This window comes from Fundulus heteroclitus, chromosome 11, assembly GCF_011125445.2.
Source record: "Fundulus heteroclitus isolate FHET01 chromosome 11, MU-UCD_Fhet_4.1, whole genome shotgun sequence".
In the NCBI taxonomy this organism is placed as follows: Eukaryota; Metazoa; Chordata; class Actinopteri; order Cyprinodontiformes; family Fundulidae; genus Fundulus; species Fundulus heteroclitus.
The window spans coordinates 26,175,551-26,200,069 of record NC_046371.1 but is presented as its reverse complement, the minus strand read 5'-3'; the positions used below and the strand labels follow the sequence as shown (position 1 = coordinate 26,200,069).

General features: G+C 42.6%; 1 protein-coding gene across 2 annotated transcripts; it reads right to left on the bottom strand.

The window, feature by feature from the left end:
* Positions 1-653: 653 nt before the first annotated feature.
* On the bottom strand, positions 654-16,599 carry arhgap35b (Rho GTPase activating protein 35b). 2 transcript variants are annotated; one of them, XM_012867105.3, is made up of 7 exons: positions 15,839-16,599; positions 9,517-13,428; positions 9,134-9,275; positions 4,658-4,735; positions 4,419-4,550; positions 4,084-4,189; positions 654-3,241 (listed from the first exon to the last, which is right to left on the bottom strand). In XM_012867105.3, the coding sequence occupies exons 2-7, from the start codon at positions 13,234-13,236 to the stop codon at positions 2,830-2,832; spliced, it is 4,590 nt and encodes a 1,529-aa protein (XP_012722559.2). In that variant the 5' UTR covers positions 13,237-13,428; positions 15,839-16,599; the 3' UTR covers positions 654-2,829. The 2 variants fall into 2 exon arrangements, with proteins under 2 accessions (XP_012722559.2, XP_035999169.1); XM_036143276.1 differs by lacking the exon at positions 15,839-16,599 and adding an exon at positions 15,208-15,810.
* Between the last annotated feature and the right edge of the window lie 7,920 nt (positions 16,600-24,519).

Sequence of the window (24,519 nt, the reverse complement as noted above, 5' to 3'; positions counted from 1 at the left end):
AGCATGGGACAAGACCGCCCACCTTAGAGAAACAGCCAAGAGACCCATGGTGGTCACGGAGGAGCGGAAGAAATCCACAGCTCAGGTGGATTATCATCATTAGTCGAACACTTTGTCAATCTAGCTTTCAGAATAAAAAGAAAGCCATTGTTAAATTAAAGACATTGCAGATTATGTTTAGAGTTTTGCAAAAAAAAAAAAAAACATTTAGGTCACAAAGCCAACATTTAGATAGTGCCCTCGCCAGATACAATCAAATTTACACTGCTTGGCCTACAGGCAAAGTGGTGTAGATTAAAAAAACAGTGAACATCAACCTAAACACACCATCTTCATGGAGACGCACGGTGGAGGTAGCATCATGCTGTGGGGATGCTTTTCTCCAGCTGGTCAGAGGGAGATAAATTCATGGACATCCTGAGAGAAAACCTGTTGATGGCTTCAAGACCTGAGACTGGGCAGACGGGCAAGATGGGGATACAGAGAGCTACAGTGGAAAGCATGTCCACCTGTTAGAATGGCCCAGTCAAAGTCCAGGCCTGACTTAAGATGACTTAAACAATGTTCACAGATGCATTGTTCATCCGGTCGCCTACTAGGACGCTCATTCTTAGGTAGAAAATTGGATCAATGAAGAGACAAACACCTGTGCAGGAAGTTTTACAAGATTTAATTTATTAACTATTGTACAGTTCACATAAGGCCTTCATTTTCAAACATTGTCAGTCAGACAAATTTCACCATTTGCTCCTGGTGCACATGATACATGATTTATTTATTTTTTTTGTCATTTTTTTTCAGCTAAATCAGTTCTCGTTCACACAGTTACTTCATGTTTTAAAAACAGGAAGAGGGCGCTCATCCTCCTTCCTTCATGTGTTGTCTTGTTTTTTTTTGTTTTTAAGTCATGCACTAATTTTAGGTGGCCTTTTAAACCATTCACAAAAATTGTAAAAATGAACTTCCGATAATTGAAATACACACTAGAGATGTTTTCTACCATCAACTAAAGGGCGGCGTCCCCCCAACCCACCCCTCACCCCCCCCACCCCCAAAGTACAAATAAACAACCATAACGGAGACGTGGTGTGCACCCACTCGTTGATCCTTCCGACAGCACATTTGATCGTGCATTTTTTTTCATTTATTTTTTTTTTCTTATTTTTTATGTTTGTTTTTTTTAATGCTGAAAGCCAAATGATGCAGCAACATTATTTATACACTCCCAGGAATTCTGTTAGTCTGAATGTTTAAGCTTCAAGCTCAGAGAAGTCTGAGAGAGAGGGAAAGAAAAAAAAAAAAAAAAAAAAAAAACATTTCATTTTACTTCTTTGTTCCAGTCTGTTGAACACATAAAAATTACAATCCCCAACAGTACCAGTAAAACAGATGAGCCCAAAACGCAACCAATGACAGCGCTACAATCCTCGCATCGGAAAGACAGCAGGCTACTTTCTTGTTAAGAGTTCAAAAAGTTAAAGTTACGGGGGCCCTTCATTTGCAGAGCTGCCACTGAAAACGGGTCCCAACCGCAGCAGGTGGTGGGGGGGGGGGGGTTACTTCTCAAACGAGGTTCCGTTTCAGCAGAACCCGCGGTAACAGTATGATCCTACACCCTCCGTAGTTAAAGGTTCTTAACATTACACGAAGAAAAAGAGCTCGGGTCGATGGACAGCACAGCAACGCGTCAAGCGACCTATTGTGTTTCAAGCATTTTGGTTTCCTTGGACACCAGATGATGATGATGATGATGACGACGATGATGATGCGACTAGGTTACACATTCAACATGGCTGATTGCAGACAGCATGGCTTGTCTGATAAAAACAAAGTCCCCGATCATCCACCCAGGTCAACGAACGGCGAGAACAGAACTTTTTTATTTTTTCTTTCCTCCACAGGTCTGGATGAATGAGGAACAATTAAGCAGATTCAGACTCTCCGTCAGAACACAAAAGCCAGACAACTAGATCCAACTAAAAGACTAACGTTGCTATTTTTGTTCAGTTTGATTTTACAAAAGAAATCCTGCACTCGTGCCACATTCAGCCGCTAGAAACAAACAATATGGACAATTAACCGATGTGGCATTTCTTCATATTTAAACACTACACCATCAAAAAGTGCTTCAGATAGGTCTGTGGATTAAACAAAAAAAAAAAAAAAAAAAAACACGTTTGATGTAAACAAAGTTTGATCTGCCAAAGCTCGGTTGAGGCAATGGGTACGTATGGCTGTTTGAGCGAAGAAATAATAATAAAAAAAAGAAAAAAAAGAACAGTGATCATTAAAGTGCATCCCTGGATGTGATACCCACCCCCTTTCCTCCCCCCACCATGCAGACCCCCTCCAGTAAAGCGAGGAGAGAGAAAGGATAAAAAAAAGAAAAAAGAAGGCGGCAGACAATGATCCTCTGCTTCTATGGAGCAAACTGCTGCCCAAAGGACCTAAAGAGGGGCTGGTCCATTAATCCAGTGGCGGTACTTTAAAAAAAAAAAAAAAAAAAAAGAGAAAAATTAATATTACATACGATAAAACCATGTTGATGGTGGCCACAATTCATCTCGTCCAGCTTGGGTTGGAAGTGCACTTGCAAGTGTAGCCTTGCAGCGTCCTCCACCTTACTGATAATCGAAGCATGCCACATTTCACACAACACTGTCCACAGATGCCCCCTGTCCCCCCTGCCTTCTTAAGCTAGGTTTGTCATGTTTGAAATGTGTTTAGTGTTTTGTTTTTCTTCTCGTGTATGAAGGTGTGTGTGTATGTGTGTGTGTGTCGCTAAGGTCCAGCATCATCAAGGGCACAACGCGGTTTCATCGTCGTCTCTCACAGTGTCTCTTGCTCAGCGGGAGAATGGTGGGCGTGGGGGTGCTGGTGCAGCGGGGGCAGCAGGGACTGCAGGGGCGACTGCGGGGTGGTGGGCGGAGACTGCTGCAGGGGGCTGAAGTGCGCGGCGGTGTGGGGGGGCGAGGAGCGGTAGCAGGAGTAGGCGGAGCTCCCGCCCAGGGTGGTGGTGGGCGAGGCCGGGAGGCCCCCGAGGCCCGTCGGGGAGTCGATCAGGGGCTGGTTGTAGAAGAAGAATGCACACTGGTGGATGAAGGTCTCGATGATTGTCTGGTAGGTGCGCGTGGCGGTCAGGGCGTCCATCGTGGTGAAGTCGGGCCGCATGAGGGTGGGCCAGAAACAGATGGACAGGTTTTCGCTGGTCATCAGGTTCACCCTGCTCAGCTGGCTCACCCTGGGTGGGGGGGGAAAAAAAGACACCACGTCACGTACAGCTCCTTGGAAAAAAACACCCAAACCCCTTCAACCTTTTCAACATCATGGTGTAATAAAGCACAGAACTCTTCTGTAAGTTAGTGCTTTTTCTTTTTTTTAAGTCACAGATCAACACGGAGTAGGGGATGATCCCAAAGTGGAGAGAAAAGGTTCTACACAGTTAATGCTGTGTAGAACCCGCTTTTGCTGCGTGGACAGCTGCAAGTCTTTTGGGCTTTGCACATCTAGTCACCTAGCAGGTTTAGATGTATATGAAGGGAATTAAAGGGGACAGGCGTCTCTCAGAAGACACATCAATATCAGTGTTTAATGCTCTCCTTGCCTGGCCCGTGTTTGGCAGGCTTTCCATTTTTGAATGATAACACCTCAGCAATGCCACAGGCTGATTGCCTCCATGCCACGCCGCATTGATGCAGTAATCTGTGCAAAAGGATTCCCAACCAAGTACTGAGTGCATTAATGGACATTTTCAAATGTTTGATTTGGTTTTGCTGTTATAATTTTTTTTTTACTTGGTCTGAGGAAATATTCTAATATATTTTGAGATAGGATATTTGGGTTTCTTAAGCTGTAAGCCATAATCAGCGATATTAAAACAATAAAAGGCTTGTGATATTTCAGTTGATTTGTAATGAATCCAGAATGTATGACTTTTCATGTTTTTTAATTGCATTACAGAAAATGAAGAACTTTATCACAATATTCTAATTTTCTGAGACAGTCCTGTATGTTTGTGCTTGAAGTGCGGCACAACGTGGAAAACACGAGCCCGTACTCGGGGATTCTAACCGGAGCGCTTACCTGTTCAAGTGGCTCACTACGTATCTGAAGACGTCGTAATTCTCCCTGGGGAACTTCCTCAGCACGTCCTTCATGGTGTACAGCCTCTGCTCTCGGTCCATGATTTCTGTAAAACACAGACTCATCCCTCACTGCTAATCCATCGTATCGTATTTCAACTGAACTCTATCCCCGCATCGTCAGGGAAGCCTTTTTTCCTCCTTAAACGCCGCAAACACACAAAACAATAGGAGGAGCAGAGTGGCCCCCTCAAGCCCCCCCCCCCCTTCCCTCCTAAGGAAATAATCTTTTTATGTTGGTGTGAGGACCCTCCCAGCCCAGCAGTGTTTGCTTACTGAAAGCGTCCAATAGCTCCACCTGCAGAGCACAAGGCACCAGGGGATCAGGCAGCTCTGAGAAGAAGCTTTTGAGAGCTCCAGCCACAGTGTTTATGGCGTAGTCTTTCTCCACCAGGTCTAATCCGTGATCTGCGCAGAAACGGGGATCAGATGAGAAAACGAAGCACCGGTTGTCATCGGCAGCTTGCCCCGTTTTTTTTTTTTTTTAAGGATTCAAGGTGCTAGGAGTAACTCACCCTGTTCAAACTGCTTCTGCATGGCCTCCATCTCGGATTTGTTGCCGCTCACCCGGTACAAACCTTCTGTGTTCAGGCCTGAAGGGAAGAAACAGACAGAGAAATAAAAAAAAAGCGTGGAGGGGTGTATATGGGATGTTATCGTGCGAAGCGGGCAAAGCACAAACACTTTCTTAGCCCTTCTGCAAACAGACATGAATCTATAAAGCTCCTTCGCAGAAGCACTTAACGAATTGCATGATCATGTTGCAGAGATCTGGATAAAAGGAAGCGTCTAGAACATTTGCAGCTCTCCAAGCTTCTTCCTGGACTTCACCAGAGTCCGAAAAAATACTATCAGAGATAAAATGAGCTTTTATACCACTCTGTTTAATCTCCTCCTTATTCTGTCACTTTCTCCAGGGTGTCCATCATAAACCTTTGCAAGCTTTCACTGCTTATAGAGGCGTAATGTACACGGTTACGGTGTTTAGTAACAATCTCTCATTCTTCATTGAAAATGGCTACGCCTTACAACCTTAGATTGACTTTGTGAGTGTCCTGCCGCCTGGAGGGGATGAACGTATAAAGAAAATCTGCCATCAGCAGATGTCAGCTCAGCACGAAGGCTGAGGAAGGGGAAAAAAAAAACATCTTAAAGTGTTCAGAGACACAAGTCCTTCCTCCGACTGGGACTTTACTTTTTACCTATAACCGTTTGACGGTCTGGTCTCAGCATGGGAGAATTACTGGTATCAAAGTATAACAAGTTTTTTTTCCTTAAAGTTGATTTCTTAACTGCTACAATTCCTCACCCTGTCCTTCCTCCAGACTAAAGTTATTTTAATTAGATGCCAGAAAAAGTGCAAGAGTAGCCAACATTTTGAACCAACCTGTTTGCACAGATTTGCACACACTGAACCACCTTCCCGTTCTGCGTCAGCATTCTGTCTTGAGCTCACACCAGGCATCAATTCGGGTAAATCCGATTAACCTGAAATAAAAAGTTCCGCTAGCGACGTAGGAATTTCCTGATTTTTCCCCAAACTGGCATCCGTCCGCTAGAGATATGGTTTGCAGAGAACCTACAATGGATTGCAACGACCTTGTTGAAAAAAAGCCGTCAGTCGGGGAAAAGATTGGCAAATGTTCCCGAGCAGCATCAATCAATGACGATTGAAAATATGGTACAACTGGAAAAAAACTGTCAGTTTCTCAAGAGTTGACAAGTTAGTCACCTCTGACTAATTTCTAAAAGGACATTACCACTGAAGGATATGCAGGAATCTCTAACGAGTCCAACATTTGAACAATAATCTCCTGCATTGTCCATGTGTCTGGGCTAAGGAGTAGGGCGGTGGGAGCAAAGCATTGTCTTCCACTGAAAACACCTGGGCCTGTTTAAAATTTTATAAGAAAGTAGAAAATAGTCTAGTTGACCTTAAGTATCGGGACAAGACGCCTTGCGACTATTCTCTTAACAAGAAAGTAGCCTGCCGTCTCTCCGATGCGAGGACTGCAGCGCTGTCATTGGTTGCGTTTGGGCTCATCTGTTTTACTGCTACTGTTGGGGATTGTAAAAGAAATTTCTTAAAATGTCTCATTTTATGATCGGCAGGTCTACAGGTACATCTCCCAAAGTTAGAACACTGGTTGCAGAAATTGAAACACAAATTACACAGATATTCCTCAGAGTAAAATACTACAAACCATTATTTCTTGTAATCTGGATGGCGCTAAAGATGATTGAAATGAGTATGGGGTGTATGGAGTGTTTTATCCAAGCACATTCATAGAAAGTCGAGTAGAGGGGAAAAAGTCTGGTAGGAAAAGGGGTCCCTGCAACAAGGTTAGCTGCAGGCTTAAGAGGATTTTCAAGCAACATCCTTTCAAAGATTTTGGCGGAGCTTCGCGTGGAGTGGACTGAGGTCGGAGTTGGCGCATCTAAGAGCAACTATGCACAGACCAATCTCCACATGGACGGTGAATGCCACATTCCTTGTGTCAAGCCACTCCTGAACTAGAGATTAGGTCAGAAACATATTACCCAGGTTCAAGAGAAAATGAAATGGACCGTTGCTCAATGGTTCAACGGTCCTCTTTCAGATAAAAGTAACATTCGTATTTAAATCAAGGTCCCAGAGTGTTGAAGAAGAGTGGAGAGGCCCAGAATCCACGTGGATTGAAGTCCAGTGGGAAGTTTCTACATTTAGGGACGTTTTGGGATGCCTCAACATTTGCTGGTGCTGGTCCACTGGGTTTTCTGAGGCCTAGTCAACTCAGCCATCAACCAGGAATTTTAGAGCGCCCAATGCTTCTTTCAGCTGATGAGCTTTGTGGGGATGCTGACTTCACTTTCCAGCAGGACATGGGACGCTCACTGCCAAAAGGTACCAAAAGCTGCTTCAATGATCAAGGTGTTGCTGTGCTGTATTTGCCAGCAGACTGGACTGATGTGAACCCAACAGAGAATCTATGGGGTGTTGTCGAGAGGATGAGAGACACCAGACCCAACAAGGCACAGGTTGATTACCATCAACGCTACACCGCATTGATGTAGTAATTCATGCTAAAGGAGGCCCAACAAAGAGCAGAGATAGTTTCAGAGTCCTGTCACCTATCGTCTTTTATTGATTGTGGGTGACATTTTAATTTTCTGAGTAACAGGATTTTCTGCTTTTATCCGTAAACCATAATCATTGAAATGACAAGAGATGAAGGTCTGAAACATTTCATTCTGTGTCTTATGAATCTGTATAATTTATTAGTTTGACTTAATGAAATGAGTGACAAAAAATATTGAACTTGTTCACAATATTCTACTTTTTTCAGATGTACCTGTAACTAGTGAAACGTTCCGTTTTCCTTACATTGAATGACGTCTGAACACATTTATCAGTGTTCAGACGTCATTTTCAATGGGCACCTTGAGTTGAATTTTTGTTTATAAGGCGGTGTGGCTAACATCACATGTACACTCAGTAAACTAAATTTCCCATTTGGCAAAATAAAGGATTTTTCTACGCCTGTGGGGAAAAACATAAACAGGATATAAAGGCATAAACAGTGCATTGATTTAAGGGTGTGGACCTAAACACCTTTTTCTGTTTTGTCCCATCTAACAGATTTATTTTTATTTCATAAAGTTGAATTGTACTAAATAAATGGCAGTTTATATAACGGGAAAAGTTTTGAAAGGGTTTATGGTCTTATTTTTATACGTCACCAATACCTGCCACTTTAGCAGTAGTGTGCACACTGCTGAGATCCTCATTAACCACACTGATCAACTTTTAAAAAAAAAAAGGAGAGATTTAATCAAAATGCACATGTTATGTTTTACTTTATGTTTACAAGCTGTGGTACAAGGACAACAACTGGTACCCATGCTGCTTTTAGTGTTCAGAAGACATTTTCTGTATCAGGTGCTAATTGAATTTTTAGTAAATTTAGAGCTAATTATCCCAAAAAAGATCAGTTCAAAGAGAAATTATTCAGAGGTGAAGTGCAGTGGATCTGGGGCTGGTGAGAAACCTCCATCTTGCCTAGCTGATTTTATTTATAATTTAGCTTTTCCTTTCATCGAATATCCAGTGCCATTGGGTAATATTGTGAATTGTTTTTTAGTTATACAGGTTTGCGACTAAAGGCAACATAGGGAAAATCCTAATCCCATTTTAACACAGTTTGAAAATGGACACTTTGGGGGTGAATAAAAACTTATTTAAATAAATGGAATTTCCCCAAATCCATAAATGTACTCAAATTAAAAGTTGGACTGTTATGTTTTTAAACATATCTTGACCAGGCCCACCATTATCTGGAGGAAACTGTGTATATGTGAACTGATCAAGTATGCTTTCAAAAGAAGAACACAAAGTGAGCCACGCAGTGATGAAAGAATTGACTGGTTGTTATAGCGTTTGTCTAGTCAATGCCTTCAGTGGAAACAACACCTCAGCTTTTCTGGCAGCCTTCAGCTGGCAGGGATACGGACAGCTCAGAGCAGAGCAGAGCGTTACTGCTGATTCCATCTGATTTATGAATGAATTAGCACTGATCCCAACTAAACACACCATTTTGCTTTAAAGCAATTGCTGACTGAATACCTCCTGCATCCGGTTAGAAATGAAAGCTCAATTAAAAGAACTTTAAACTTAAATATCTAATGTTAAATCAGTAACTGATAAAAAATATATATATTGAAAATGCTCATGAAATGATAGTTGTAAAGTCCTTGTTTAGCCAAGTTGCTTATAAATGTATTTCTTTTCAGTTTTTTCAGTTGGATGGATGGATGGATAAAAAAAGTGACAATAAGCACAGTCTGTCTAGTAGGATTACTAAAGAAAAGCTCATTTCAGTATGGTGAGCTATAGAGGTTGATCAGTTCATTCAAATCTATAAGAACCGAACTATATGTACTTTTGACGGGCAATTTGCACAACATTGAACAATCATTATTCCTAATCTTCACAGCACACCAAAGAAACTCACCTGTTTTCTCAATGAAGTGGACACACTTCTCTATGAAGAGTGGAATAGGTCTGTCGGGGGACACCACACTCGCTAGCGGCACTCCAAAGTAACTGCTCTCCATGGGCTTGGGAATTGATGGACGTGGCTTTGATCTTGTTTTCTGTATGGGATGTAAAACAGGGGTGTTTGATGAGTTTGAAATATTCAGCAATGCTAAATCCTTCCTCCAAGTGGATGCTAATTCTCAAGGCTTAAAGTGTATCTCACTGAGATTTGTTGGGAAATAACAGTATTATATTCCACAGGCTCACACTAGTTATTCATGATTACAATATATATATATTTTTTTTAAAACTACGATTTCTCTTAAACTTAAAAGATAAAATTGTAATAATCCAAACCTTGGCAGTGCGCCTGAGGCTCTTCAGAATGTTCCTCTTCTTTGGGTCCTCTATTTCCTCATTAACAAGGCTGTCACCTTTCAATGTCCCAAAGTCGTCATCTTTGGACTTGGACAGAGCTCCCATTTCATCGTCGCTGCCTATGAAGCTTGTGCGGAAACTGCTGAACTTGCCCAGCCGCTTGGAGCGGTCGCGGTACAGACGGGGCTTCACGCCGACTGCTGAGAACTTCCTTCTTCGCTCCAAAGAGCTGCTGTCCGCTTCGCTGTCCGAGCCGTTTCCGTTCGAGTGCATCCTGTTGGAGTTGCGGATGGTTATGATTTTGCCCTGCGTGCTGTCGTGAGGAACCGAGTAGATAATCTCTTCGTTGCTGGGGCGGGGTTTGGAGACGGCATCGATGGGTTCGGCGTAGTCAGAGGGATCGTAGCCCACATCCCCACCAGGGACCCAGGTAACAGCAGAGGGCAGGGACCGGCGATGACCTAGGGTGTCGATGTACGGGCTGCGGCTCATTTTCCGGAAGTCAAAAGTGACACCTGGTTTTCCTCTCACCTGAGAGGGTATTTTGTTGTTGAGCTTGTTTTCAAAGTCTCTGATATCAGATATAACGGAGATGTCACTGGAGTCCAAGTCAGGCATGTTGAAGCCGCCGCCGTGAGAAGAGAGAGTGCCGTCGTAGTATGGCGGAGAAGGCTCTACGTCATCCTCCGAATCCACGAACATGGTCACGGGGCTAGGAGAGATGCAGCGCGGGGAGTATACGTTTTCGTTGGTGCAGGCCTCAGCAACGTTGTCATACATATGTGTCGCCTCCACGATGTTGCGCTTCTCCACCACCTCCATCAGAAACGAATGGAACATTTCTATTCTGTGCAGGCCTCCCACCACTCCCCCGGACCCACAAACCACGCTATTGAAACGACCCTCGATCTCGTGGGCCAGTTCCTCCCCCTGAATCAGCTGTTCACAGGCAAAGTCGCTGTCAGTGAGCTCCGCCTGGCTATCGCCTACTGCCAGTAGCTGAACGGGGATAATGTCCTGAACCTCGCATAAGAATGCACACAGGGTCTCCAGGGAAGCTTTCCGGGTGACTGAGTACACAGCAATGTAGCCATGCACTAACCTGCTCTTCCTCAAAGTGAAAGAGGCATGGTATGAGAGGAGGGAGAGCTCTATAGCCAGCTTGTGGCCCCCGATTGTCTGCTCCAGCAACACCGAAGTGCCACTGTTCGACATAGGTCTACAGTGCTGATGCATCAGGAAAGGGGACAGGAGCTGTTCGATGTCATAGGGGTCTCCGCACATTAAGCACATGACTATACGGAGGTCTGCCTCTGGGGCCGGCTGATGAGGAGAGTCTCGGAGACCGGGAGGCTCGGGGAGGAGAGGCGGGGAGCTGCTACTAAAAGATGTGCTCCTTCTAACGTCAAGTAGGCCCCTCAGCACCTGGTTGATCTGAGTCTCATTTACATTGTGGCCGTAGCCCACACCGGGGGAGGCCGGATCTAGAAAGCTACACTGTTGTCTCCTAGCAACTTGTTGTCCCTGTGTTATTAGGTTTAAGGCAGTGTCTCCACCTATATCAACATATGAGCCCACACCTCTCTTAGTGACTAAAAGGAGAGATGTTGGCAGCTGGGCCAGCTGGCTATCCCTTCGACCTAGAGTTGATTCCCTAAGTCGCTCAAGACTTTCTACCACGTAAGACAGCGAATCTTTTGAATTATACAGACAAAGACATCCATGAGGGGTAAAAGTGGGGGTGTGGAAGGAGTTTACCGGAAGACGCACGTTTCCCTCGATGGGCCGCAGCGTCAACTCGTACATCTTCCCATCTAAAACGTACCAGTCATCGTTTGTGCACAGAGCCCTAATCTCATTGGCAAATTCCCTGGCCAGTCCGTCCTTCCCTAGTATGACCAAGTTAATTCTATCCGCTTTGGTGTCCCCAAAATGAGCTTTCACGTCAAAGAAGGGGTAACACGTGGGGAAACGCGAGGCTAGGAGTTGCTCAATCTTAGAGTCTCCGCAGTGAGGGCTACTGGGGCAGGTTTCCTTGGTGGGGTGATACACAAAGTGGATATGCTTCAGCACAAGAGCATCTCTTTCCGCGGGAAGCTTTTGCAAAGCTTTAAATCTCAGTTCCTCTCCCAGAACCTCCTGAATTGCTCCCATCTTCTCTTTGCTAGGCTTGGCATCCACTTCAAGCTCATAAAAAAGCTCAGAGTACTCAAGCAGAAGCTCCTGAAAGTCTTCTTTAGCACGGTCAATAATCTCCTTTTGATGGCGGTTGTACAGGTCCAAGTACTCCGGCTCCTCGAGCCACTGGTAGAACTCTTCATTCATGATGAAGCTGCGGGCCTCCTCCCAAGGTTTGCCGGGTGTGACAAAGGGTGAGGACGCCAACTTTTGCTTAAACTCCTGTCTTATCTCTGCACGTCTACATTCATTTCTTAAATGTTCCAGATGGGCATTGAATATATCTTCCGCTTCAGCCGTCTCCAGCAGGTCGGAGGGGATTCGCTCATCCTCCATGTTGTCTATGTGAGACGTGTCTTCCCATGGAGAATCCTCCAGAACAACAAACCAGTGAGTGAAGTGTTGCTTGGACTCCAGCACTTTCTGCACTCCAGACCAGCTCAGCTGATCTATCTCATCAAGATCCGGCACCAGTGAACTAAGGGCTAAAGGGAGAGTGCTAAGGTATATCCGGCGACGCCTCTCAATGTGCTCCTGCTTCAGGCGGTAGACATGTTGTTGAAATAGCTTTTTGCATTTAGCCGTCCCTTCTAAGAAGACATATTCCTTGTACTCCGGTGAGGTGTTCATCCGTCGGCTGGCATTTAACCAAGTTTCATTGTGATTCTTGACGATACGGTTAATAAGCCACTCATAGCGATCCTTGGCTGAGGCTATCTGCTGACTCTGCAGCTTCAGGGCTTCAAAGTAAGGTATGATCTTGGGCTTGCCCCTGCCCTTATCGAGAAGCTGAACCAACGTGAGGAAGGCAAGATCCACATTTATGTTTGAGCGAGCGGACGTCTCGACTACTGGGAGGCTTTTCTTTGTAATGGCAAAGGTATGTGCATCTTTGATGTAGCGCTCAACACCCTCGTCGCATTTGGTGAGCACCAGCACAATGGGCTTCTTGGTCTTGCTGAGTTGGCCGTAAAGGTTTGTGACAAACTTCAGCTGGTCATCAAAGTTACGGTTCATGCCGCGGCTCACGTCCACACACAGCAGGAAGCCATCGACCTGCAGCTTCCCCTCTGGCATTTGCTTCTGCTCAAAGTCTTGCTCCAAACCCAGCTGATCTGTACAGAAGTACATGAGCTTCTCTGCTGAGGCCAACTTGGTCGCAGCCGCTCGTTTGATATAGGGCTGCATAGCAGTGCTACGGTGTGGCTGAAAGGTCTGGTCATCTATGAATTCGGTTTGCTCCACAACATGCATCCTGCACTCGGGCCCCTCCTCCAGGACCCGAGACACCTCCCCCCAAAACAGAAAGTGGTCATTGTTAACCACCCGGCCCCCAAAGTCACTGGTGCTCAACACCGACGTGTGATCAAGGTAGAAATCGTCAGCACTGGGGCGCACAAACCTATTACACAGGCAGGATTTGCCCACCCCGCATTGGCCCTTCTCCTTCTCTGTTCCAGACAAACCCACCACAATGAGGTTGTAAATGGGTGATCGTGCATCTTGCTTTTTTGCCATCATAGCCTCCTGAAACTCATCCTGCCACAAATAGGCACTGAATAAAAGAGATCACGTATATGTTTGTCCATAAAAATGCTGATCCACAGAACAGATCAAATTGCTCCTCCTTCTGCTGGGCTTCAGTTACGATAAATGACAGTGCACTGATATGAGCAGTCGGTCCTTTCATTCATTCCTTTTATGAATCAGATCCTGTCAAAACAAACAAAAATTGGAAGTCAGACAAACAGGCAATTATTTTATCAAAATAAATAAATAAAAACACATTTAGAAATAATGATGCTTTAAATGGCAACATTGATGTATTTGCAACAGTCATATGTTTATGTGTACATATAGTTTTGCTCACCCTCCTAGTTTTTTTCAGTGACAAAATGGTTCATTATTAATTCTGAGTCAACTATTGATTATCTACCAGGTGTGACGTCATGCAAATAATTGTACAACGTATGAAATCATTCCACTAACATTCTTACTTATTTTTTGCCATCTTCATTCATTATTACAAGCTAAACCTAATGATGGCTGTGTTTCAAAAACACCTAAGCCAACCATTATAATATCCGCTGGCAGAAGCCATTGCTTATTCTCACAGTGTAGCATCAGCCAAAACAGAAGAACACAGGTTTACACAAATATCTGTGAAAAAAAAAAAAAAAAAAAAAAAAAGGAAGCTTACCTAGCGCCACAGCCGTTACACACAACAACGAGGATAACAGACTAGTTAGAATTGTTACGTGGACAAGTTCCATTTTGTAATGGCCTTTTGCCTAAACTCAGTGCCTGGCTGTCTCCATTTAACTTTTTATTAACCTGCAGATTAATTTATTGAATCATGAGTGACATTTCCCCTGAGCCAAGTGGTGACAAATTGAAAAGATTTAGACCAGGTCTTTGCATTTGACCAGGAAGATCTTTATAGAGTAATCATTAAATTGCTGGGCTCACTTTCAGCAGTGCATCAACTGTTCTTAAAACACAAAAACAACAATTTCTGCAATGTCAGAAAAGGAATGACATCCAAAATCTAAGGACAAGAATGTTGGGAGTGGCGCTCTTCAAGTGACGGTATCAGCTGATCAGTGAGTAGAGTGACATGCATATAAATGACTGTGCTCTAGGCGCTCCATTCTCCACTCTTTTTTTTTTCAAAACCAAACAAATAGGGGTGCCACAAAATGGCCACAAAAGGGGAGCAATGGCCAGACTTATATGCATGATTTTTCTTTATGAATATGAACATGAAAGGTTTGACGCGTTGCAACATTTGTTAACTTTACTTAAATTGCTCTGGGCCCGGTTGCCCATCATCCCATCCCCCAGCAGCCTTCATGTCAACAGCATAATCAGACTAGATTAAAATCATTTAACATCAAAATGTGTAATATGAAAGAAATTAATATTGCAAATTATAGAACCTCCATTTATTCTGGTTCAAAGTTAGAAGTGTTACAGCATTTTAAAATTCCAATTACCATTAGGAGTCTTTAAAAAAAAAAAAAAACATGCTCCAGCTAGGTACAGCGTTTATACTTTACATGCATTGAACCAAAATTTAAATTTCCAACATTGCAAGATGCCTTCTTAAACACCTAAAAAATATATATGCAATGGCTTTTGAAGTGTGGTTCACAAAATGTTATGTAGAGATTTCTCAAACTGTTTAGCTTTACAGATAAAATCTTTTTTTTTTACATAAACAAGCTACAGATAACTCTACATCAAGTTATAAAGATTACACAAATGTGTCTTTAAAAGCAGCCACAGACTTTATTTTACCAGTCTTTATCCTTTATGAAAGTTTTTTGGACAACTTAAAATGAGATCCAACGCTAAAATGACTATATGGTTTTAAACTTGTTCCTGCAACTAACCAAGAGCCACTGGGGGAGGAAAAAAGACTTTTAGAATCTTTTCAAATTCAAACACGGTTACAATGAAAGCAAAAAAGGGGGCCATGAACTTGCTCACCTCATCTATTTTTAAAGGGCAGATAACTGCTTCTGTCATAGCACTGATGCAATGCTGCTCCAATAGGCACCTCATAAGGCAAACCAAATTATTTGAAGTGACCTTGGCTACCCTGGTGAAAGAGACTGACCAATCGGGTTGCGTTTAAATAAAAAGCGTCTCTTGTGGTGCTTTCTTTAAAAAAAAAAAAAGGCAAAGTCCAGCAGGGTCAATGGCAACTGCGGCCAGCTGAGGTGAGGTAGGCCTGATACCCGAATAAACAGAGACGTTTTCAAACAAACCACCCTGCTCAACGTGACGCCTTCTATGCAGCGATCCAGAGCGCATAAAAAAGAAAAAGCAGCTCGCAGCGTTGTATAACCCGCTTACAGAGACAAGTTATATGTTCCGCTAAGGATTACCAGTGAACATTGGCTCCAGGGGTGCCCAGAGAGGGGCTGACCACGCCAGGCCTGCTGTCTACATAATGCAACTGCAGCGCCGGGGCTGTGGACTGACCCTGCGCGCTGCAGACACGCAACGATTAAAGGGAACCCACTTTCCACCCCCAGCTCAACCTGGGGTGTGGGCACTCGGGGAAAAACGGGCCAAATAAAGACGCCGATCGGAGCACGTTTAGGGGCATACATACCATCGCATCGCTCCCCTTTCTCCTCTCGCATCTGTCAGGCCAGCGCTTGCCGCAGCCGCCGCCGCCGCCTGATGTGCATGAGCAAAAGCCGCAGAATAAAAACGCCACGAACGGTGCCCAGATTACGCCGATATCACAACGCTGCGTGCGGCGAGGTCAACAGAAAAAAATAAATAAAAAAATGAATCCCCCCACACCCTGAGCACAGATGTCTGGATTCTCGCCTCCCTTTTTGTTATTTTTTTTTGCAACACTTTTTTTTTATTGTTGCGTTTAAACGCCGGGAAGAAATTATTACGTCCAGGAATAATCTTCCAAAAGGGAGGTTTCCTCGTGCAAAAATCGGTGCGTGTATATGTATTTAAAAAAAGAAAAAGAAGGGAAAAAAAGAATGCTAGTCCAGTCGTCTTCCTCTCGGTTCACCACGTTGCTTTTTCAATCATTATTCTGTCCATTGTTGTGGCCACATAATAACGCTGGCCCGGCGGCGCGCACCAGACAACGGAGAGTTTGTCGGAATCGCCCTGGTGTCTCCCTCGAAATGTGCTCCTGCTGCAACACGAATCCTTCATGTCCCGTGCAAAGTCTCAGGAGCCGATCGCGCGTTGTGAAAGTGGGATTTCGGTCTGCTTTCCGATAATGGCGGCGGCGGCCCTCCTCCTCCTCCCCGGACCTAGATCTCCTCTTCTTTTCTTCAGCGAAAGGGAGCAGTGGAGACCGGAGCAGCGGAGAGAGGGACTCACCCAGCGGCGCCCTCACACAACTGCAGCAGGTCGGCTCTCTGTTGCTCTGTCGCACCACCACCCCTCTGCTGCCTCCACTGTCTTACCCAAACGCGATTGATTAGTACACAGAATTTAAACAGGATCTGATTCCGTCCAATTGCGAGCGCAAACTATTAAAGTGATTTAAATAGCTATCATGGTGCAGAAAAAGCAGATGATTTTTGCCCCTTTGCACTTTGTTGTGTAGAGAATCCTGACATCCATGTAGGCTAAGTGTTCAACACAAAGCAGAACAAACGCCCTGTATTTGTGTACAGCTGTTGAACATACCAGCAGTGCTTTGCGGAAGTATTTTTTGTTCACAATGCCAGAAACCTCAATTTTTTTTTATATAGCCAGTGCCGGCCCAAGGCATAAGCGAATTAAGCCGCTGCTTAGGCCCCCAAAGCATTAGGGGTCTCCCATAAATGCTTGAGTTTGAATACTTGCTATAGACCTAAAATTTGTGTATTGTCACCTTCCTGAAATAATGGCCAGTCATTTTTTTGCCAAAAATAATTGTTTTGCCTGAGTCCACTCAATAACTTATTGCCGTATTATTTTGTGTTTTCTGAAAACGTAAAAAAGGAAATAGGCCATTATTTTAGGAAGGTGATTGTATTTGTTGTACTGGAGAATACTTTCAGACTTCCGCTGAGATACATTAAAGCAATATTGGTTGTTTAGTATTTAAATGACCATATTCACACTATGACTTTATTAATTTCTATAGCAGTAGCTCACTCTGGTCGCATACAAAGGTCTTCCAACTAAATTACCGGGCCCTCTTGGCTTATTGTGTTTTATTTCTGTGTTTTACACAGAAATAAAACACAATTAGCTGTTAGAGCGCTATTGTGTCAGCCCCTCTGGCCCGCCCATTGGCTCTGCGGCAATGTCAATGTGATTGACTGATCAACAAGGCGTCTACGTACTTTCAGGGTTCTCGCCAGCGCATTTCAGCATAATGGCCCGTTACGCTGAAAGTTGTCAAAATGATGCTGAAATTAGGGTTCGTTCACACTGCAGGGAAATGCGACCCAAATCCGATCTTTTTGCCCATATACAACCCATATCCATCATTTTCATGGCAGGTTGAACGGCGCAATTTCGATCTTTTCAACCCCCCCCCCCCTCCCCCCGCCCCAAAACAAAAATCTGATTTGACAACTTTCATATGTGGAACTAATTTGAATACGTATCTTTTTTTTTCAAGCGTCTGTATTCTGAACGGCCATGTCGCATTTTATCCGTCTTTCACGTCACTCTACTGTCTCTCACTACACATCCACACACAGTAGTAGCAGCTGCCGGTCCACAAAGACCCTTTTTAATAGCTGTGCTGCTTTCTTCTTACCTTATTTAGTTTCGCTATGATGTGGTCTTAGTATTAGTGTTGCGCCGATGCCATTTTTTGGCCCCGATACCGATACCCGATACCTGGCTGTGCAGTATCGGCCGATACCGATACCATACCGATACCATTACTTTGAAATTTATGTGTGTGTGTGTATATATGGAGAACTGCATACTACTTGGATGTAAAATAATTGCTATCATGGCTTTGTCAAGCTGCTACCTTATTAAAGCAGGAAAAAGACTAATACAAAGTGAATCCAGTAGAACTAGTGAGTGTCGGGAGAGAGAAGGGTGCATTCAAGTGACATACAAACATCAAAATGGTATCTGTGACCTATATCAGCAAAAAGTCGGAACTGAGCACCAGGACCCGCAGTATGAACGTAGCCTCAGATTGTTAAAAACAACGGTCATTTTTAATAAGGGTAACAGTGCTATGTGCTACATGCTAATCTAACGGTATGACACGGCTGTTTTGAGAGCAACATAGAAAGGTCAGTAAAGCGCATGAACGTGCATCTCCTATGCTATATGGTCAAAATACGTGACTAGGCCCCTTTACATGTAATATGTAAAAGAACTGGCAAGTTTGCTTTGTAAAAGTGTTACTTTTACAGTTTGATTGTTGTGTTGGCATAACTACAATCAAATGCTGTGATTTTACAAGATCACAAATACATCTCAGCAAATATTAACCAATTATCCCTGATTGGTTTTGAGCTCAAGCAATTAAATGTGTCTCCCCACACCAAATCAGTTTTGAAACACTATTTAAGAGGCCCCAGATATTGTTCTGCTTAAGGCCCCGCAAAACCTTGGGCTAGCCCTGGATGTTCCCATGCACAGGGGGGTACATCCAGCCCCCTTTATTCTGATTTCTTTGAATAAAATTCACTGCCACCAACTGGCTTTAGAAGTATATTTATTTAACACTTTTGTGCAATTTAATTTCAGTATAAAGGCAGCAATTCTGTAAAGAGGCCTCAGAGGTTTCTGTCAGAGCATCAATGAACAAAAAGCATCACGAAGATCCAAGGACCACAGCAGACAGGTCAAGGGTGAAGTGCAGAAGTTCCAGGTAGGGTTATATTATATATAAAAACGTTTTTAACATCTCGTTGTTCAAAAATGAATGCCACAAAAGCAAACCTACCAAGACATAGATGTCCAGCAGGACTGAAGGGCTGAGCAAGACAAACATTAATCAGGAAAGTAGCCAATATAGTCACTGTAACTCTGGAGGAGCTGCAGAGATTCTAGAGAGATAATCTGTTTACAGCACAAGTATTTGTGTGCATGCTACAAAAATGGCTTTTATAGAAAAAGTGGCAAGAAGAAAGCCATAATCCGAAATAAAACCCTCCTAGTTTATCCCCTTTAAACCATGTAAGGAACACAACAGGCATGTGGATGAAAGTGTTCTGGTCAGATAAGAACAAAACCTGTAACTATTTCAATTAAACGCTGCAGAAAACTAACGGTGCAGATCCACCTGAACTCTCCATCCCTGTTCCAATGAAAAAAAAACATGGCAGCATCATGCTGTGGGGATAGGGATGCACCAAGATTTTATTTGAAGAATGTCCTGCTGTGAGTCAACAGCACTTGCAGTGAATATCACCAATATCAATAAACTGGATCGATATATCCGAATTATCTGAAATCCAGTTAAACTGCACTCAGTTTTTCGGCTCCTTAACAGCAATTGTGATTGTTCTCAATTGTACGTTGTCAGCCAACATAATTCGCTGGTGTTAGGGGTCAAAACTAACAAGCCATACAACAATACCAGCCTTAGCAGTCCCAACCCCTGAGAGAACCTTAATATAAATAAGTATATAACAATATAAATATATGTTGATTCTGTTCACGCTACACAGGAAATTTGTCCGAGTAAAATTTACTCAAAGTGAAAAAAATGTTTTGAGAAGGACCAAATATTACCTGTTTCTGAGTAAATCTTCTTCACTTTGAGTAAATTTTACTCAGACAAATTTACTGTGTACCTTGAGTCATTTGGCATCCAAACATCACACCTGGAGTTCACCAAGGCTCCGTCCTTGGGCCATTCAATTACATATAAATACATCGCCCGGTTCAGATTATGGAGTTCAACAACATGTCTTCTCATACGTATCCACAAGATATATGAGAAGACATGTTACAGATATGTGTCCACAACGTTATTTCTGTTTAACCACATGGCCATAATCGATTATAGTCTCTAAGCAAGTGTATCCATTTAATCAGCGAGTTGGTCTGAATTTTCTCGAGCTTTGGTTTTGGTTTGGTTGTTTTTGGTTCCATACATGCAAGGATAGACATCAGCTAGAATCAAATGGGATAAACATCAAAGATCATACAAGTTATCTCGTTATGTGTGACTGAGGCTCAGTGGGTAGGGTAGTTATCACGCTGTTGGAAGGCTGTGGGTTTGATTCCAGCTTCCCCCTGTCATGTGCCGATGTGCCCCTGGTAAGGCACTAAACCCCAAGTTGCCTAGTCATCTGTGTATCTGTGTAAGAATGTGTGCAATTGGATAGTGTACAGTGCTTTGAGGGGCCTTGGCTAGAAAAGTGGTATATAAATTCAGTCTATTTACCATTTCATTTTAACAGCCGCATAAAATTGCATTTGAGTAAAATCTATGACTAAATCCATGTAGCACTGCCTTGAAAACATTATAATAGGTTTACTGTCAAATCAAGATACAGACAAACTGGTGCGTGCTTTTCATTGCATAGGGCTTGGTTATCGTCATGGTATCTTTGCTTGTCTCCCTGAGAAATCAACAGGCAGTCACAGCTCATCAATCAGACTGCTGCCTCAGTCCTGACCAAAGCATCTCACACCAGCCCTTAAATAACAGGCTTCCTGTTTGTAAAATGAACAAATTAAAAGACTTGAAATCATTACTCCTTTCTGCTGCTTTCACTTAAATGTCAAAACTAATTTTTCTCAGTTCATTTTGCAACATCTTAGATGTTTATTTGTTTTGGATCTGTATTTTATTGCATTTTGACCCCTGGAGACAGGCACCAGCCATCCAGGGTTAAGCAGGTGCAGATTATAAATGGATTTTTTATTAGTAATACTTTTTATGTATATGCTGTTTTAAATGTAAATTTCTATATCCTTGCGCTTCTAATTCCCCGTAAAGCACTTGTGTATAAATGAGGCCGCACTAATGAAAAACAGGCTTTTTCTTGCCTGTAGCTAAATTGCCTGTTATCAGATAATCTACACGATGGGAAAGTTTATCTTTAATGTTTAGTGATGAAAATCCATTGATCTTTGTCGTATGTTCAGATGTGTATCACACACCGCAGCATATTAATAGAAACCAAAGCAGTTCATTGAGCTTATTTCTAAGGGAACAGAAAAGCATTATAGGAGTCTCAATGATTTTTCAAATATTCAAGGAGAAAATGAAAGGAAAAGGAAAAAAAAAAACGTGAACACCACTTCTATAAAGAAAGTGCACGTTTGAAAGAGGAAGTCCCTGTAGTTGCATTCAGTCTACTAAATGTTAAATAGCTGTATAGTACTGTACACCACTGGTGTTCCACCTTTGGCTGCTGCTGGACTGGTTCAGCCTGACAGACACGCAAAGACAAACGCTGGGATCTGATTGGAGGAGAGGCTTGGCGTGGGGGGGGGGGGGGGGGGGGGGGGGGGCAGATAGAACTGATAACATCAGCCATTAAATAGATCAGCCATCGACATCATATCTGATTACTGTTACCTTCACTGTTGCTGCCTCCTAGTGGATTTATACGCCATAAGCCAGCTGACGTCACCCTTTCATTAAGGATGTTATAAGATCAGTTTTCTTCTTTTTTTTTATATATATATATATGGTGTGTTTCTTTCAGTGCACGTTTTACTGTGGTGCTTAGTTACTCTGTTTGTGTTCAGAGATTGCTGACAGGTACTAGATCGGGTGGAGTGAATTTTAGACTCTGCAGGCTTCAGGCTTTGCAGCAGAAGTTGCCAAAGCAGTGGCCAGCACCACCGGACGGCCGTGGAAAACTCTGACCGTTTGGGGGGGAAAGAAACAGGTAGTCAAGTTATTGCATGCGTTCCAGTTATGTTACAGATATGTGTTGGCTTTAACGTGTGAATTCGCACACTCGCTTTTTAAAATGTTTGACTGCATAACAGTTAAACTAATAAGAATCTCGGCGATTAACAGTAGTTCTAAGAAGTATTTGATGTTTGGGATATACATATATATAAGTTATTATTATTATTATTATTATTGGACAGAAAAGTAATGCTAAGCCATTCTTTCAGAAAAATGTGTAGTTGATATTAGTTGCACTAGGCCGAGAGCACTACTAACACATTCATGCACCACATGCTATTGTCTTTTTTATCATCTATGTTGTAATTTTATATATTGGGAATTGCTTAAGTATTTAATCTTTGTGTTTTTGTGCTATCATGAGGGAAAATTGACTGACGTGCACCTCAGCAAGATGTATTATTTTTTTATGTTTATGTTACACTTAGTTGATAGAACCCTGTTTCCATAGCTTTGGGACTCTATGGGGGTTAGTTTTACACTTCAGCCGACGTATAAAGGAGCCTCTGTGTAACAGGGATCTGGGGGATGAGAGGCAGTAAAGGTTAGGACGGGGTGAAAGGGACAACAGATGGGCGCTGAGGGAGCTCTGCACCGGCAGACAATAGGTGGGAAATGTCTTTTATACGAGGCGAATAATAAAGATTCACCACAGATACGTTACTATAACTGAGCATCTTTCAGATATCCCTTTATTTAAGGAGCAGCCCTCATAATTGTCTTGTACATGTTAAATAATATTAAAGGAAAAGGAGAAAAAAAAAAAAAACTGGCATTTCTGGCTTGGTAAAGTTTATCTGGGTTGCAGCTGGAAACTGATCTGTGCCTGTGAGTCAGAGGGTAAACCGAGTCAAAATGAGGGGAAAAAATATCACTTCACCCACAAGATGTCACTTTTTACCCATGATGAAGGATTCATTTGAACATGAGAATATAAATAATTGAGATTAAAATGAAGCTGGGGCATTTTATGAGAACAAAGCTTTACTTAAATCTTTCAATCTCTTCCCGACTTAGATGTTTAGAATCAGTTCTGAAATTTATAACGACCTTACCTTATATTTTAAATCAGATCGACCATTTTAAGGAGAGAAGACAGGCATACCAATGATTTGTTGCTAGTTTTCCATGTTTAATGCTGTCATAACAACATTGCGCATGTGTCTGTCACTGATCTGAGCAGAAATTGGGTAAAGTTGAAAAGGTCTGTAAAACTATGTCTTCCATGACCTTCCCTGCCTTTTAAATGCCTTTTAAATCTTAACATTCCAAAAAATGTAGAGGTATATCCCGGGGCGGTGTTTTTTAGGGAAGATGCTGAACATCAGGAAACGTCTAGGAAGGAAATTCTTCTCACAGGAACGGCTAAACAAAGATCGGAACAGTGATTGAAAACAGCCTGGCAAGACAATAACACATCTAAGGTGAGAAAGACTGACCTTCCAGGGAGACTGTTTGATTTTTTCGTGATTATAGGAAAGATATTTTTTACAGGTTGTCCGTAGGGGAAGCGCTGCTGTGCGCGATGGCTGGGGCAAAGGAGCATATCTTGAACGTCCGTGCGCACCGGTGGTTTAACCGTAGGCCAAATCGCCATATCAAAATCTGCCACTGTCCATGTGATCAGGCATTCTGTTGTTGTGCTTGGAGCTCATCTACTGGCTGTTTTGTGCAAAACTGCCATCTGCCTGTTTTTACTTGTGGCACCAAAGCTGTAAATGAGGGACATAAAGAAGCACAGCTCTTCTAGACATTATTATTATTATTATTACTTTTTACTCATTTTCAAGACTGGTTTCTTGAGTTTGAATTCCAGAAACACAACGTAAACATTGCCCATGAATCCCTCTAAGGAATTGCTGTTTTGCTGCAAGGGTAAACTAATACCCTTACAATTGACTTTTTTTTTTTTTTTTTTGCAATGCTGCGTAAGCATCCTGAAGTATGATTGCGTGCCAGTCATCTTTTTTTTTTTTTTTTTTTTGTATTTTTTATAATTACTATTATTTTGTACCGCACGATTCGAAAGTAATTCACTGGGAGAACGACACGACATCATGCTCCTATGCACAAACAACATCACCAATTGTATAGCCTTTTAGCCTTCTCTGTGGTCTTTTCAAAGCTGATTAACAATTACTTTTTTTGGTGAATTAACAGTAAATGGCATAACATGCATTCACAAATAAAGGTCGGCCTACAATCTTTTCCTATTATGATCTTAATCCTTAATGTATAGGGACTGTATGTCATACAACATCCAAAACTAGTGGACAATTAGGAGGTAATAATAATAATAATAATAATAAAACATTTTATTTGTAATGCACTTTACATTTAAGAAAAATCTCAAAGTGCTACAGGTAAAATCATCATAGAGGGGTCAAAATCAAAATTTAAAACTAATCATCGCTTTAAAACAGTTATGAATAAAATCAATAGCATAATTGTAAAATGTTAAAAGTCATATG